General features: G+C 38.9%; 1 protein-coding gene across 3 annotated transcripts in view; it reads left to right on the forward strand.

Moving 5' to 3' along the window:
* Positions 1 to 13562, forward strand: part of RBL1 (RB transcriptional corepressor like 1) — a gene marked incomplete at its 5' end in the record, with an annotated part of 69933 nt that extends 56371 nt beyond the window's left edge. For 2 of the 3 annotated variants that reach the window (XM_081149785.1, XM_081149787.1), the window contains 4 exons: positions 8401 to 8549; positions 9430 to 9513; positions 9876 to 10040; positions 11502 to 13562. In XM_081149785.1, coding sequence (XP_081005911.1) covers positions 8401 to 8549; positions 9430 to 9513; positions 9876 to 10040; positions 11502 to 11672 — 569 coding nt within the window. In that variant the 3' untranslated portion in view covers positions 11673 to 13562. The remainder of the gene's footprint in view (positions 1 to 8400; positions 8550 to 9429; positions 9514 to 9875; positions 10041 to 11501) is intronic. The other variant, XM_081149786.1, reaches the window with a different exon arrangement.
* Positions 13563 to 16613: the final 3051 nt, after the last annotated feature.

The following is a 16613-nucleotide window of genomic DNA, read 5'->3' on the forward strand; positions in this document are numbered from 1 at the left end:
ACATTTGCCCCACCCTGTATGAGTGCAGGTGTATTATATGTGCTGTGATTTATTTGTTTGTACAATGTGGGGCACTTATGTTGTTTCCAGTTTTATACAGCTTTGTGAGGAAATCACTGTAGTTTAATCTTTGGTCCAAAATGCCTAAGATAAATTCTTCGAGTAATTGCCTGGGTCAAAGACATTTTTAAAAATTACATAAATATTTATGATCATTATATTATGGTGTCTACTAGGATCTAAACTTTTAAGATCTTATTTTTTTAAATGCTTTAATAATAGTGACCTACCTACAATCTGATTTCACTTAAGAATATATACTTTTGCCCAGTCAGCATGGCTCAGCAGTTGAACCTCAACCTATGATCCAGGAGATCGCAGTTAGATTCCCAGTCAGGGCACATGCCTGGGTTGCAGGCTCAGTCTCCAGTGAGGGGCGTGTAGTAGGCAGCCTTTCAATGACTTTCTCATCATTGATGTTTCTGTCTCTCTCCGTCTCCCTTCCTCTCTCTGAAATCAATAAAGACATATTTAAATATATATGTATATACTTTTTATATAAATGTATTATTCCTGAGCCTTCCTTTCTTTTTTTAATTTTTTTAGAGAAAGAGAAAGGGGGAGAGAGAGAAACATCAATTTATTGTTCCACTTATTTATGTATTCATTGGTTGATTCTTGAATGTGCCCTGACTGGGATTGAACCCGCAACCTTGGCATATCTGGACAATGCTCTAACCAACTGAGCTACCCAGCCAGGGCCTGAGGCTTTTCAAGACAATGAGAAGTGTATAGACAGTAAACCTGAGCGTCCCGCTACGTCCCCCCAAAAAAACAACCCTTTCTATTTTTGTTACACCTGGGTGGTTTTTCTGCCCCTGCAAAACCAGGCATCATCAGCCCTGGCAGGGTGGCTCAGTTGGTTGGAGTGTGGTCCCTGTATCAAAAGTTTGCAGGTTTAGTCCCCACTCAGGGTGCATACAGGAGGCAACTGATCAATGTTTCTCTCTCTCTAAAAAATCTATTAAAAAAAAACATGTCCTTGGGTGAAGATTAAAAAAAATAAAAAAACAGACATCAGAGGTTAGATGGGAAACAGTGTGCTCTATGAGAAACAAAGTAACTGCTAGCAACTCTCTGGGATATAGGACCAGTGAAGTTCAAGATAATCTAAGTAAGTAGAAGGAAATATATCATGGTTTCTTTTTGATACAGTGTCTACCAATGAAGTTTGAGGTGAGTGAGGGTTAGCTTACTCTCTCTACAAGAGGTCAAATTTTTATATATACATTTATTTAGATGTTTTTTAGCAAACACACAAAAAACCATTCTTAAGATCCTATCCAGTGGTGGTGGCACAGAGCAAGGAGAGTATCTAGTGATAATGGTCTCAGGAATTTTGGCACCAAGAAAGTGAGAAAGTTACAGAGGAAGATGCCATCAGGCACGTCTATGTTCATAAAAGACATGTTCCAGTTCCCAGAGCTATGGCTAAATACAATGACCTAGACTTGAATACACCAAAGAACACCACCTTGAGAAAAACAGTTCTGGTTCTATAAACAAATTCATCATTAGGAATACAATGATTACTATTTTAAAAACACACAGTTTCTGTATCCTGTACAGTTAGCTAAAAGTCCTAGCTGTCTGTCCAACTATCAACTCACATAAAAGGTTCACTCGAGACAGATGCTAACATTCTGTTATCTTTAAAGCCAAGTTCAAGCCAACAATATGCATCAGAGTTCAGAGATGGGCATCATCCATAATAGTAAAGCCCCACAGACCTCATAGGATCTCTTATCTCTTTCATGGTATTGTGGATAGTGTCTCAAATATTTTAACTAATCTGCTTTTGTTAAATACCTAATTTCCCCAACATGAGCCAATTTTTAGCATTAGGCATACTTAATAAATGGTTGCTATTTTCATCAATAAAAACCTATTCCTGATGTTGACTATGTTAATTAGCAAAGCATTGACCATTGATTGACATATGCCTAATAGAACCCTTATAGTAGCCAACTGTGGAGAATGACCTTAATTGAAACACCAGTTCACTTGTGTACCGTACATTCTTCATTATCATGTTAGCAGACCTCCCTAGACTAGCATTCTTGATTTAGAACATTTGAGAGCCTGGCCGGGCATGGCTTAGCGGTTGAGCGTCAACCTAGGACCCAGGCGATCAGGGTTCGATTCCCGGTCAGGGCACATGCCCAGGTTGTGGGCTCGATCAGTGACTCTCTCATCATTGATGTTTCTGTCTCTCTCTCTCCCTCTCCTTTCCTCTCTCTGAAGTCAATAAAGATTAAAAGTAAATAAATAAATAAAAATAGAACATTTGAGAGACCCAGATTATAGCTTAATATAAGTAACACAATTATAATACTCAAATGTATTATAGTAAATTGAAAACTTTACAAATACCTCAAAGGCTTTTTTTAAGGATTAAAAATAAAGTGTGTGTGTGTGTGTAACACAAAGCCTGCTCACAGTAAGGCCTTAGTAACAGTAAGTAGTAGCTATTATATATTATTTTGTAAAATTTATTATATTTTATTAAGGAATATGGTTCTTTAATTGCCTTTTTAAAGCTACTTTTTCTAAGGTCATATTCCTTAAAATCTTTTAAATGTTGAAAACTACATCTCACACATATAAAACAAAAGTAAAAGACAATTAAAGCAAATTCTCTGAAGGGACAAAAATTCTGTTTTCATATAAGATGTATAAAATTGGTAGCTGCAAATTGATAATTAGATTACTTCTCATTAGATACATTTTACAGTCACCTAATAGACAACCAAGATATTTGTAGAGCACATTTTTACTTGTTTTTAGATTATAGTGATGCCTTTTAGAACTCACAAGAAACTGCTAAAATATTTCTGAAATATTCTAAAACCACTGAAGTTTTAAACTGGTCTGTGGTTAGTAGCTTTTGCATAACTAGAAGTCATGCCGCCCTCTCAATCAGAAGGCCAGTCTGAGAGTTACCGCGCATTGTCATGGTGAGGGTAAATGGTAGGAGCCTTAATAAGGCGAGTACTAAATGCCTATTCTGGGGAAGTGTTGCTATGCTGGTCACCCCATCACCTCTCAACCTGACCCTTTGATTTGTAAATTCTGATCTCTTTCATCCTAAAATAATTTTGTTTCTCCTTTTTTTTCCTTTTTTAAAAAATATATCTTTATTGATTTCAGAGAGAGGAAGGGAGAGGGGGAGAGAGAGAGAAAAACATCAATGATGAGAGAGTCATTGATCGAGGCCACAACCGGGCATGTGCCCTTACCGGGAATCGAACCCCGATTTCCCGGATCCTAGGTTGATGCTCAACCGCTGAGCCACGCCTGGTTGGACTCTCCATTTTTAAGTGGTAAGAATCACAGTATATGCCTTTTCTCAATCTGAAAACTAATGACTATATGCAAAGAAATCAGCATCAGTCACTTGATCAGCATCAGCTCCTTTTCCAGTGATGGCTGGGGGATTTCATCAATATGTGCACCCCAGTTTGGGTGTGCCCAACCTCTGAAACCAGGTCCCCTGAGAAATAGCTGTCTAATGTTCCCTTGAATGCAAATCTGTCGTTCTAGGATGTAAAACCGTATATTATGGTCGCTTTTGTTGGCCACCTGCAACCCTACAATAATTTGCCTTCTCCCTTCCCACTTTCTTTTATTTATTTATTGATTGATTGATTGTAGAGAGAGAGGTGAAGAAAGAGAAAAACATCAATTTGTTGTTCCACTTATGCATTCATTGGTTGATTCTTGTATGTGCCTTGACCGGGGATCGAGCCCTTAACCTTGGATGACACACCAACGAACTAAGCTACCTGGCTCTGGCCTCCCTTTCCACTTTCAGTTTAGGTCTTTGAAAGTTTCTAAAGGCAAAGATCCAGGCTGAATAGCTCAGCATATCTCTGCATATCTCTGCAGCTGTTATCTCCAATGTCCTAAGGGCTTATTTCATTCACTAGTGGTTTATATAAAGCCACATTTAATTGCTTGACAATGTTATCTGATAATCAAAAAAAGACATTCCTTTTATTCATGGGAGCAGTAGGGAAAATTAAGAAATCGTAGTTCATTGGGCAAGGAAAATCATATATTTTGAAGTTGGGTTTGCTTTAAGGCTATCTTTCCTGTGATGAGATAGGGAAACTAACTAACAGTGGTTGAAGTAGGAAACATGTCCTCATTTCTCAACTGTTGGCTTTAGACAGGCAACTTAGCCTAATCAGGTCTCTAAATCTAGGAAGAAAAAATTCATTGTGACTAGAATCCTAACCAGTATAGCCAGGCCGTATTCTAATTTAGAGTCCTTGTCAGCTGGAACAGGGAAGAAATCTCTAGGGAGTCACTGCTCTCAGTGATGGGAAAAGCTCTGGAGCCTAGATCTTTGTTGTCTCACATTTCACATAATTAGCGGTACTAGGGAGGAGTTCCTGACTGGAAGGAATGAGGCAAGAACTGGAGCCCTTGGAAATGTGGGAAGTCAGAGACAAAGCATGAAGACTAGTAAGAGCAAAATGTCACAGGCCGAGAATTGTGAAAAAGGAAGATGAAGACCACTCTTCCAGTGCCTGGCTTGCATCAGCAATTCCACAAGAGCTGGATAAACCTTTGCTTTATTAGGGGTTATTTAGTTAGCACCAATAGTATTGTAGCCTTAGCTATAATTCTGAGTTTTACCTCTTTCACAGAAGAGCTGTAATAAAGCATTTCCTTCTGAAACAAATGCTCAGAGAATTGCTTTCTTTTTAATTTTTTTATTTATTTATTTTTAGAGAGAGAGAAACATCTATTTGCTGTTGCGCTTATTTATTCATTCATTGCTTGCTTTTTGTACGTGCCCTAACCGGGGATCAAACTAGCAACCTTGGCATATTGGGACGATGTTCTAACCAACCAAGCTACCTGTCCAGGGCCCAGAGAATTGCTTTCTATATGAAGCCTTTATCAAACATAAATTGAGGTATGACTTGGCAGAGAACAAAAGTCAGTTGTGTGGCCTGGCCGGGCGTGGCTCAGCAGTTGAGTATCAACCTAGGATCCAGGAGATCAAGGTTCAATTCCCAGTCAGGGCACGTGCCCAGGTTGTGGGTTTGACCCCCAGTAGGGGGCGTGCAGGAGGCAGCCAATCAGTGACTGTCATCATTGATGTTTCTATCACTCTCCCTCTCCCTTCCTCTCTCTGAAATCAATAAAGACATATTAAAAAATAAGAGTCAATTGTTTCTGAATTTCTAAGGTCACTAAATATTGACAGATAACCTGTTGGTACTGAGTTGACACAGGGCTCAGGAAATGAGGGATTAAATCCAAGATTTAATTAAATTCATGAGTTTACTCAGCTGAAGATTACCCTCTCAGACAATCTGACACTTCTCATCAATTAACCACATGACCACAGAAAGTGACCACGACATTATTTGCAGAAAACTTTTTATGTAGTAGAATAATGACTCCCTTTCTTGATACCTGAAAAGATGCTGATGTGATCTGCAGTCCTTCTTGCATGTTCTGCAGCTGGTTCTGCATTGTGATGATCTCCTTGGTGATGGAGGTAATGAGACAACTCTGCACAAATGTCTGTTCACCACCTATAGGAAGACAGGACACAGACTCAGCAATAGCATTTTACAGCTCATTTCATCAGCCTCTGCTAGAGAAATGTATCTGAAGAGGACAACCCCCAGGAATGCAATGAGAGAAAATGCCATGATTCTAGAATCACACGAATTTTATTGTGTAGAAATTCACTCCTGAGACACAGTTCTTTCCCAGAGTGGGGGAACTGTCATAGCCTGACTGCCTGCATTCTGTTTCTCTAACCTCTGCATGACACACAAGATCACGTGGTTTAAGGCAAACATATAGGAAGGGTAGGTTTTATAAAGAAAAAAAATCTTCAAATATTGAAAAGACAACTATATGGGGATGTAAAATACAGCATAGGGGATAGAGTCAATAATATTGTAATAACTATATATGGTATCAGGTGGGTACTAAACTTGGGGGATAACTTCATAAGTTATATAAATGCCTAATCACTGTGCTATGCACTTGAAACTAAATTTTCAACTGTAACTAATTTTTTTTTTTAATTTAAATAGTTTATTGGTTCATTTCACAAACATATTATCATGTGCCTCAAGTTATATTAGGCAGAGGTTCCCTTCCACTCTCTGAGGGGAAGCAGACTTGTAACAGTTACAGCAGCAGTCAGGCAGACCTCTGATCTCATTCTCTCGCCCAGTCTTGTAAGTTCCATATCCTGATGTATGTGTGGTAAGGTTCTCAGTCACCAGGCCTACTAAGGCTTTAATGTCAGAGCGCTAGTGTCCTTAAAGAGGCTGGAAAGTAGAGATGTTTGTCCCGCATAAAGGATAACTGGCATTTTGTTTTCTGTTTTGAAATGAAAAAAAAAAAAAAGCTAAATAAAATCATGTTTAGTTAGAATTTAAGACTTTTTTGTTTGTTTTTTTAATATATCTTTATTGATTTCAGAGAGAGGAAGGAGAGGGAAAGAAATAGAAACCTCAGTGATGAGAGAGTCTGACCGGCTGCCTCCTGCAACCCCCAACTGAGGATCGAGCCCGCAACCTGGGCATGTGCCCTGACCGGGAATCGAACCTCAGTCTCCTGGATCCCAGGCTGATGCTCAACCGCTGAGCCCCACCCAGCCGGGCAGTCCCAGGCTTTTAAATGTTTGGTTCCTTCAAACTTAGTATAGTGCCTTATCTTATGTAAATATTTACAACTGGAATTGGGATGACAGGAATATGAAGACTATATAGTCTCTGACCCCAGAAATTTCAAATCCAAGGAGGACATTAGATAATTTTAATTGATCCATATAATGAGAATAGCCGGCAGTAGCTGTTCCCCAGTATACTTTGGAATAGTGTTCCACAGGATGGTAATTAGTGTTACGGGGAAGAGGGACTGTGCATTTTTTAAAAAACCTGAGAGCCCGGCTGGGCATGGCTCAGCGGTTGAGTGTCGACCTGGGATCCAGGCAGTCGGGGCTCGATTCCCGGTCGGCACATGCCCAGGTTGCGGGCTCGATCAATGACTCTCTCATCATTGATGTTTCTATCTCTCGCTCCCTCTCCTTTCCTCTCTCTGAAATCAATAAAGATATATTTTAAAAAACAACAACCTGAGAAATATGAAAGTAAAGTGAACATGTGTTTTTTTCCCAGCTATAAAACTTCTCAAAGCCATTAATACACTAACATGTATTCTGAATTTCCAAGAGGAGGGTAGAGTATGCAGCATGTCCTCAACTTACTCCACCACATAGCTTTTTACCCCCATTAAGAGCCTTCAAAAATGGCAGGAGTGAAAGAGACATCCAACTCCCTGGGCTGCTTGGCCTGTGGACCATGTTTGAGCTTACTGGTTTTCCGAAGGTGGAAGCATGCCTCTCTGTCCGTGTTCTCAGTGTTTGCCAGGCAGTGTATTAAGAATGAGAACCTTTTTTCATATGCAGAGTTCTTTTTAATTGGCAGTGGTTTTCTTAGCTCTTGTAAACAGATTACTCTTGTATGTACAAGTAGACAGTGGTTTGGAATACTCTTCCCCCAAAAAGAGGAGAGTTTTGCCTGTTGTCACAGACTATCCCAGAGTTACACTGATAAATAGGAAATTACCTTGGGACAAGCTGTCATTTTACAACTAAGGATGCTAGCTATAAACTGAGCACTGAAGTTCCTGTTGTACATCCAAGTTAGGCCCTTTCAACCCCTGTAACCTGGCATGTATTTGCAAAAAAATAAACACAAACAATTCATCGTGCTTCTTAACCTATGAGGATATGCCTTACCTTTCAGAGTCTTTCCACCTTTCTGCAGTATGAATATATGCAGGCCCTTTTGTTATCTGAATATCAGGGTTTTCCACTGCCACCCATTCCCTAGAGCTTAGTTTAGCTAAACCCACTCAAGGCTGGTGCCCCTCTGAGGGCCACAGTGACAGTGAGCTCAGATGGGTGGCTCAGTTGGTTAGAACGTCATTCTAGTACACCAAGGTTGTAGGTTCTATACCTGGTCAGGGCACATACAAGAATTAACCAATTAATGCATAAATAAGTGGAACAGCAAACTGATGTTTCTCTCAAATCAGTAAACTTTTTTAAAAAATTTAAGGTATCTAGAGAAAAGAGTGCTACCTTAAGTTTACATGTTTGTATTTCTCAAGATTTCAATTTAATTTATGCATAATATTTATAGATTTCTGAACCTATTTTGAAAACACTGATTGTTTTACATAAAGATTTATGTTTATTTGAAGTTTTTTATATTGTAGAGAGAGTTATAATTTAAATAATCAACTTGTATATTAAAGTAGTACATCTGTCACAGCACTGAATTCTTTTAACAGACTTGGAAGATGTTACAAAAACACCTGATTGTTCCAGTGCACCAGTGAGAGAGGAAAGAGGCGATCTTATCAAATTTTACAATACAGTGTATGTAGGAAGAGTAAAGTCATTTGCATTGAAATATGACTTGTCAAATCAGGACCATATGGTATGTCTTGTATTTTATTACTTTATTAATATTGTAGTCACAGTTGGATTACTATGAGTTTATTTTGTGAGATAAGTGTTTCAGAGTTAATGCCACATTGATGCATTATATAAGACAAAATATACTAGTAATAATCACAAAGTGATTAAGGCTGTGATACAGCAGAGACCAAAGGAAATCATGAAAATTTAATCCATACTATGATTATGTTGCTAGAAATTATGTATACATATGGGCAAGGACTAGATGGGAACAGAGAAAACAAATTTTAATTCTGGTAATTTTTCTCTTGGTTTTGATTTCTATTATTATATTTATGAGATAAATGTTTTTCTCAAGATAAAGAGAAAAGGAAATAGATAGGCCTGAATTATAAATAGAGGCAATGCTAAGAAATTTTTATGCAGGTCCTAGCTTTGGCAGTACCAACAGGTTTGTAAAAGTAGTATTAGCAGTATATAAACTGAGTTGATTACCAACAGACCAGACTTTAGTTATAAGAAAGAGGGACATAGTAGAAGCTGCCCCCTGCCAGTAACCATGTATGTTTATCTGTGTGTCTCTACGTTTCTGTCCTTGTTCCTTTCAAGGAACATAAATGGTCTCCAACTAACCTCAGAGGCCAGGGCTGCTCATCCTACTCCATCAGTTCTAGCTCCGATCATATGCTATGCTGCGAATATTTCTATCATCTGCCAATTGAAACTAGTTTTATTAGCTTCAAGTAAAGATGAAAATGAGTAATAATTAAGAAGCCATCTTTATTTAGTCTTGAAATGGAAACACTGTACCTAATATTAAAGTACAGACTCTGCTCACCTAACTCTATTTCTAAATCTTTTGTGTTTTAATATAAAGTCTTAACATTTCTCATTAACAGATTTGTTCTGTGTTGGACTCATCCTGCTGGCTCATAGAATTCTCTGCCTCTCTTTTATGCTCTCTGCTGCTGCTTTGGTTGTGGGTATGTGTGTGTCGAGAGAGATTCTTATTGCAAGTGTTAGGACATTGATTATCCTTTGCCCCTGTTTTCTGAGAATGGACGTGGGGTTCCTATACTCCTGGCTTACTGCTTCTGGTGTCTTCCCCAGAATTCTTCAGGATTTCCTGAAAGATCCAGAAAAATCCATTTTATTTTATCTCTTAGTAATTGTTGAAAAAATAAGGAGTAATAGACCATTTCTTTGCTTTTCTTCAGCCATAAATAAGCTCTTACAATATACCTGACTCCCACCTAGGAGATGCCAATAAGAATAAAAATATGGTGGAATTCCAAAAAGAAAGAAAACTTTTATCTTAAAACAATTTATTTTTGGGTTATTTCAGATGGAAGCTCCGCCACTGTCTCCTTTTCCACATATTAAGCAACAGCCAGGCTCACCACGCCGAATTTCCCAGCAGCACTCTATTTATGTTTCCCCACACAAGAATGGGTCAGGCCTAACACCAAGGACTGCTCTGCTGTATAAGTTCAATGGCAGCCCTTCTAAGGTAAGGTGCACACAAACTTTACTCCAAAACAGCTTATGTACATTTGTTAAAAATAGGATTTCACATTACCAATTAGTAATCTTTAATCTGCTCTCTCTTTTTTTGCATAGTTACTACTAATATAAACTGTTACTATGGCAAATTTCCTGTGATCAAGAGCAGTGCATTCAGTTGAGGTAGTTCAGTCCATTACTATTGACATGATATTGGAGGAGTTCACTGCAATAGTCTGGTGTGTCTCCCTGCTCAAGCGTGATCTTGAGAAGGGACCCACCAGTAAGGCAGCACCTGCTAGTGGTCAGATATGGGGAACATTAAGTTTAAAGAAAGGCCTTGAAAATGGAAGTTTATTTGGTGGATGGTAATAAGGATAGTAAAGAGTCTGAAAAGAGGCCTCTACACAGACAGCTCTGTGGTTATCTCCATCTTTATCCTGTACCATGATAAAGGTGTGACAGGGACATGATTGCTGTTTTCTGGTATTTCAAGGGCTGTCAAGCAGATATGTTCAGTATGTCTCCAGAAGCCAGAATTACTGCCCACTGAAAGAAATGGTACTGGGACAGATTGTAACTCAATCCAAATACAAACGTAGCTCCTTAACTCAGAACTTTCTCATTCGGTTCCACAGACATCTGTTGAGTTTCTGCTGTACTTAGCAGACAGAACACACTGAGATAGAGCACCTCACAGATTTGCATTTCCTCTTCATAGAAGTCATGCAAGAGATTCTTACATGAAATCAAAGATGGGACCAATTGACTTCTAAGGCAGTGATTTCAGAACCATAGGTTAGAGTCACCTGGGGAGCTTGTTGAAGACAGATAACCTATCCCATAGACCTGAATCACAAAGCTCTGGCAGTCAGGTTCCCTACGCAATTGTGATGTACAACTTTTAGGAAAAACTTCTCTAAGGCCTGCTACTGAGAATGTGGGTTTCGACCAGCAACATCAGCATCACTTGGGAGCATTTTAGAAATGCAGACTCAGGCCTCACACCAGCCCTACTGAATCTGAATCTGTATTTTTAACAAGATCCCCAGATGATTAGTAGGTATGTTAAAGTTTCAAAAGCGTTGCTCTAGGAGGAGGATCTCAACCTTTAGGGAGCATAAGAATCCCCTAGAGGGCTGGATAAAACAGATTGCTGGGCCCCACCCCCAATGCTTGATTGAGTAGGTGTGGGGTGAGGCTTGAGAATTTGCATTTCTAAGTTCCTAGATGCTTCTGCTGCATCTGCTCTGTGTCCACACTTTGTGAACTACTGGTATAAGGTAAATTCATTTTTTTAAAAACTCCTGAAAGGATTAGTTCTAATTACCCTTATTCAGTTGGCCTTGATTCAAAAAAGTAATCTGTACCCCATCAGGATAGAGGGCAGGAAAAAGCAGTTAGCTTAGTTCTTTGCTCTTTCCCTTTTTTCCCCTTTTACTCATGCATGTCCTCTATTTTTGCACAGAGTTTGAAAGATATCAACAACATGATAAGGCAAGGTGAACAGAGAACCAAGAAGCGAGCAATAGCCATTGATGCTGATGCAGAATCACCTGCCAAACGCCTCTGTCAAGAAAATGATGATATTTTACTTAAAAGACTGCAGGATGTTGTCAGTGAAAGAGCAAACCATTAGTGCCTTTCCTGTTTCTGTGATAAAAGCACTTTCAGGTTGTTTTGCATAAAGTTGGGGCTTTATCTTTCAGAATTTTCAATCCTCTACATGTTAAAATATCACTGAATTATAAGAAAAACTGCATGAAAATTATACACTTTTTTTTAACGTTCATGCAAAATGTAGTTGACAGATATGTATTTTGAGTTGGATTGGAAAGGAATGTTTTAAGTGCCTTTTAAACATATTAATAGTCCTAGAATTTTTTAAATGTTTGTTCCTTGGGTTAGTTTTTAAGATGAAGTAAGGAGAAACCTTATAATTTTTAACTCACTTTTTAAAATAATCAAATATCTCCTCTTGTGCTCCATAATATGAGGGCCAATAATCTATTTTTGGTAAGTGCGCTTTGAGATATTTGTGTTCTAAATTTAATACTGAGTAGGGGTTGGTTCCCATTGCACCTGGGCCAGAGGATGTTGTACCAGCTTGTCTGTGACCCACTGTGGTAACTCTACATCCAGGTGCCACTACCATTCTAGGTTCTCTAGATCCTTTCTCCTGTCCTTCCTCTCTTGAGCATAAGCAGATTTATACCAAGCCCATGCACTACCCACACTCCTCACTTTCCAGCCCTAAGCCTCTTAACCTGGTGTCAACCTAATGAAAACGGTCTTGCTCCTTTTTTAAACTACTATCATTTTGTTTCTGAACCATTAACTTAATATTTGTGATTATATTACATCATGTAATTCTCAAAATAAGAAGCTACTGCTTCTCAAGCCAGTAGAATAAAATACAGATAAGAGTTTTTAGAAACTAAATTTCCTAGTTAGTGAGGTAGCACCGTGATAATGTGTGAAATACTATTTTTGGGGTCATCATAAGATTAGTCATCTCAATATCGATAATTGATTCCGTAATAAATAACCTTTTTTTTTTTTTTTATGATTTTTTAAATTGATTTGAGAGAGAGAAGAAGAGGGAGAGAAAGAGAGAGAGAAACATCGATGTGAGTGGAACATTGATTGGCTGCCTCCTGCATGCCCCCTACCTGGGATCAAGCGTGCAACCCGGGCATGTGCCCTGACTGGGAATTGAACTGGCAACTTTTTGGTGCACAGGGTGACACCCAGCCAAGTGAGCCACACTGGGCAGGCTCGTTGAACCTTTTTCTAAACCACAATATCTCTTCATACCTCATAATTATAAGTTACATCAGTAAAGCAACTGGTTATTACTTCCTCCTCTTTGTTCTCAGTGTTATTGGCACATTGTGAGTTTCCCATTAGGATCTGACCACTGGAGCCCCATAAGGATGCTTTCCAGTACTAGGTAGGGGTGTGCAGCTTTCCAAAGAATCAACTGTTCAGTATTCATTTTTTCTAATGTGTTTTCAGATTCTGGAAGGATATGGATAAGCCATTCTTCATTATTTTTGGAGAAAATGTTATCAATTATATATTTTTTTGACTGAAAAATATTATTTTTTAAAATGCAAAGTTTTTAACTTAATCTATGTCTAACCCTGGCTAATTTGAATTAGTCTAATACTAGCCTATAAATTAGTAATTACTATTGTCAGGAATTTTATTTTTAAATTGTAAGAAGAAAAGTGATTTTGGCCACATTGTGCTTTTCTGAAAACTACACCCTCCTTTTTCGTGTGTAGTATCTACACGTGTTATACACCAAATAACTTCAAGTCTGTCTTGATCCTTGTATGTATTTTTATGTAGCTGTAGCTATTGTGTCATTTTCACCTTCATTATTAATGTGCAGAATATAAGCGAGCATTTGTACATTGACTGTATAAGAAACTCTGGACATGTTTTATCAGTTTCCAAGACTGAATATCAATGTACATAAAACTGTTAATAAAACATTGGAGTTTTTGAAATTATTGAAAAACTATACTTGTGCTCTTTTCTGTGTGACCAGAAGCAATTGTGCAGCCATTTTAGAATCTACGTCTCTTTAAATATCTGCTTCAGATCTTTTTTTTTTTTAATCCTCACCCGAGGATATTTTTTCATTGCTTTTCAGAGAGAGTGGCGGGGGAGGGGGGCAGGGAAACAGACATTGATGTGAGAGAGACATCGATTGGTTGCCTCATTCACACACCCTGACCAGGGCGAGGGATCGAGCCTGCAACCCAGGTACGTGCCCTTGGCCAGAATCAAACCTGGGAGCCTTCAGTTCCCGGGCCGACCTCTTAACCACTGAGCCAAACCAGCTAGGGCTGCCTTATATCTTTTGATTATGTTAGTGTAACCTAAAAGTTAATGTTCCTGGTGGTTTCCAAGAGCTATGAAGAGAATGAGTGGTGAATACAGGGTTTCCTTTGGGGTGATGAAAGTATTTTGGAACTTGTATAAGTGGTGGTTGCATAACATTGTGAATTTACTAAATTACACTTAATTTTACTTTAAAATGGTTAGTTCTATGTTAAGTGAATTTCACCTTGATTTTAAAAAGGCCTTAGAGCTCGGCTGGTGTGGCTCAGTGGTTGAGCGCCCACCCATGAACCAAGAAGTCAGGGTTCGATTCCAGGTCAGGACACTGCCCGGGTTGTAGGCTCGATCCCCAGCAGGGGTGTGCAGGAGGCAGCCGATGAATGATTCTCTCTCATCATTGATGTTTCTGTCTCTCTTTCACTATCCCTTCCTCTCTCTGAAATCAGTAAATCAATAAATAATTAAACTAAGTAAAAGGCCTTATAGTGAACATGTAGACCAAATTATTCAATCCTGGATTAAGGAAAAGGATTATTTCTCCTAGGGGTGCGTTTGGGTGTATTTCTCCAAAGACTCACAGCTTAAAAATGCTTTTTTAATTAAGATTTTAACAGGGGGAAGAGGGTATGGGGGGTAAATGTTAATGGAAAAAAATAAAGGGAAAAATAGATTTTAATATGTTTTTTTTTAAAAGAGAAAGGAAAGTAATATTCCTGCTTGCATTGATTTTATTCCTTTATAGTACTTACACTAAGTCAGCAAACATTAATGGCTGCATACTCTATTCCTGGCCCTTCGCTAGGTGTTAGGGACATAAACATGAACCACACATAGTTTCTGTCCTCAAGATATATTTGTAGCCCATTAATATAATGTCATAAGTATAATAATAGAGGTCTATGCAGAGGGATGGTATTTCCCTTTTCCTAAAGGGAAAGCTAAGTGGTAATTTGGTTCCTAGGGATGAACAACTTTTGCCAGGGCAGTAGAAGTATTCAGAGAGCACAACCCGTACAAAGGCGCAGAGGCATGAACGTACTACACAGGCTTTGGGAGTTGCAGGGAGTTTAGTGAGACTGGAGTGGAGTGTGCGTATATATATGCAAAGGTGTGCAAAGCAGGGCTGGGAAGGTAGGTAGGGCTTTTCATAGTTGGGCTTTCTAAGCCAAGTTAAGGAGCCCAGGCTTAATCATTTCCACTATTTCTCAACATTGGATGCAACTTGGGAGCTTTGAAAAACACACAAATAGATTGGTCCCTTCCCCAGAGATTTCTGATTTAATTGATTTGGGGAACTGCCTAGCATCAGGATTTTTAAATACTCCCTAGGCAAGCACATAAGGTTGACAACCACTGCAATAGGCGATGGAGAGACACTAAAGAGGTTTTAGTTTTAAGTGGATAATAACAAAATCTGTTTATTTCAGAGCAACAGTTTCCTGACTTTCCCAAGGATAAGGATTATCTGAGACACCTATTAGCAATATGGATTCTTAGGCCCCACCCTTGACCAGTGGAATGATAATCACCTAGGGAAGGGCCTAGAAATTTGTTTTTGACCTCAGTTCCAACCCTCAAGCCCTTGATCTGGCTGTGCTGCTTAGTTTACAGATTGTTAATCTTGTTAAAAATGCAGTCTTTTTCAGAAGATCGGGGATTGGGCCTGAAGTTCTACTTTTTGAACAAGAGCCCGCATAATGCCAGTGCTTCTAGTCAGAAGAAGATACTTTGAATAGCAAGGTTAAGACATCTGGAAGTTGTGCAGAGGACCAGTTAGAGGATAGTTAGACTAATATGAAAGACTAATAAGGTTAGTGATTTTTAACTTGGGGTAATTTCTACCCCTTACAGACATTTGGCAATGACTATAGAGACATTTTTGCATTTTTTAATGTCACAGCTGGGTGGGGCAGGGTGAGGGGTGGTGCTACTGGTGGTTTCGAGTGGGTAGAAGCCAGGGATGGTGCTAAACATGTTAGTACAATGCACAGTACAGCCCCCGCAACAAAGAATTATCCAGCCCAAGACGTTACTTCTGCCAATCCCTGAATTAAGTAAACACTTAGGCAAGAAGAGCTGTACACTTTAAGATAGATACTGGTGGTGGGGGCAAAACAAGAGCCACAGACAGTCACCTAACTCTGGGCTTGTATGGGGTCCCGATCAGGGATGGCTTCATAAGGAAGCCAGAAACGACTTTCCAGAAAGGACTAATAGATTCCAGATTGGGTAACTAATACACAAGTGAGATTATTTGACATCAATGACAGACCCTTAATATGAGAAGAAAATACTCCTGAGGTTTCAGAGTAAATATACTACATCTAGGCAGTGGTCCCATCAAATTGCCCAATGGTAAGAATCACCTTTGAGGGTTTATTAACCAAAGAGATTCAATAGTGTGGCACACAAACAGTTTTGTTAAGCATCCCAGGCTGTTCTTTTATTTATTTATTATTTATTTATTTATTTATTTATTTATTTATTTATTTATTTATTTATTCTTTTTTAAAAATTGATTTTTAGCACAGCTGGGCGAGGCTCAGCAGTTGAGCATCAGCCTAGAATCCAGGAGATCTCAGGTCGATTCCCTGTCAGGGCACATGCCCGGGTTGCGGGCTCAATCCCCAGTCGGGGGCATGCAGGAGGCAGCCGATCAATGACTCTCTCATCATTGATATTTCTCTCTCTCCCTCTCCTTTCGTCTCTCTGAAATCAATAAAGA

Source organism: Miniopterus schreibersii (genome assembly GCF_964146895.1).
Source record: "Miniopterus schreibersii genome assembly, chromosome: 10".
NCBI lineage: Eukaryota > Metazoa > Chordata > Mammalia > Chiroptera > Miniopteridae > Miniopterus > Miniopterus schreibersii.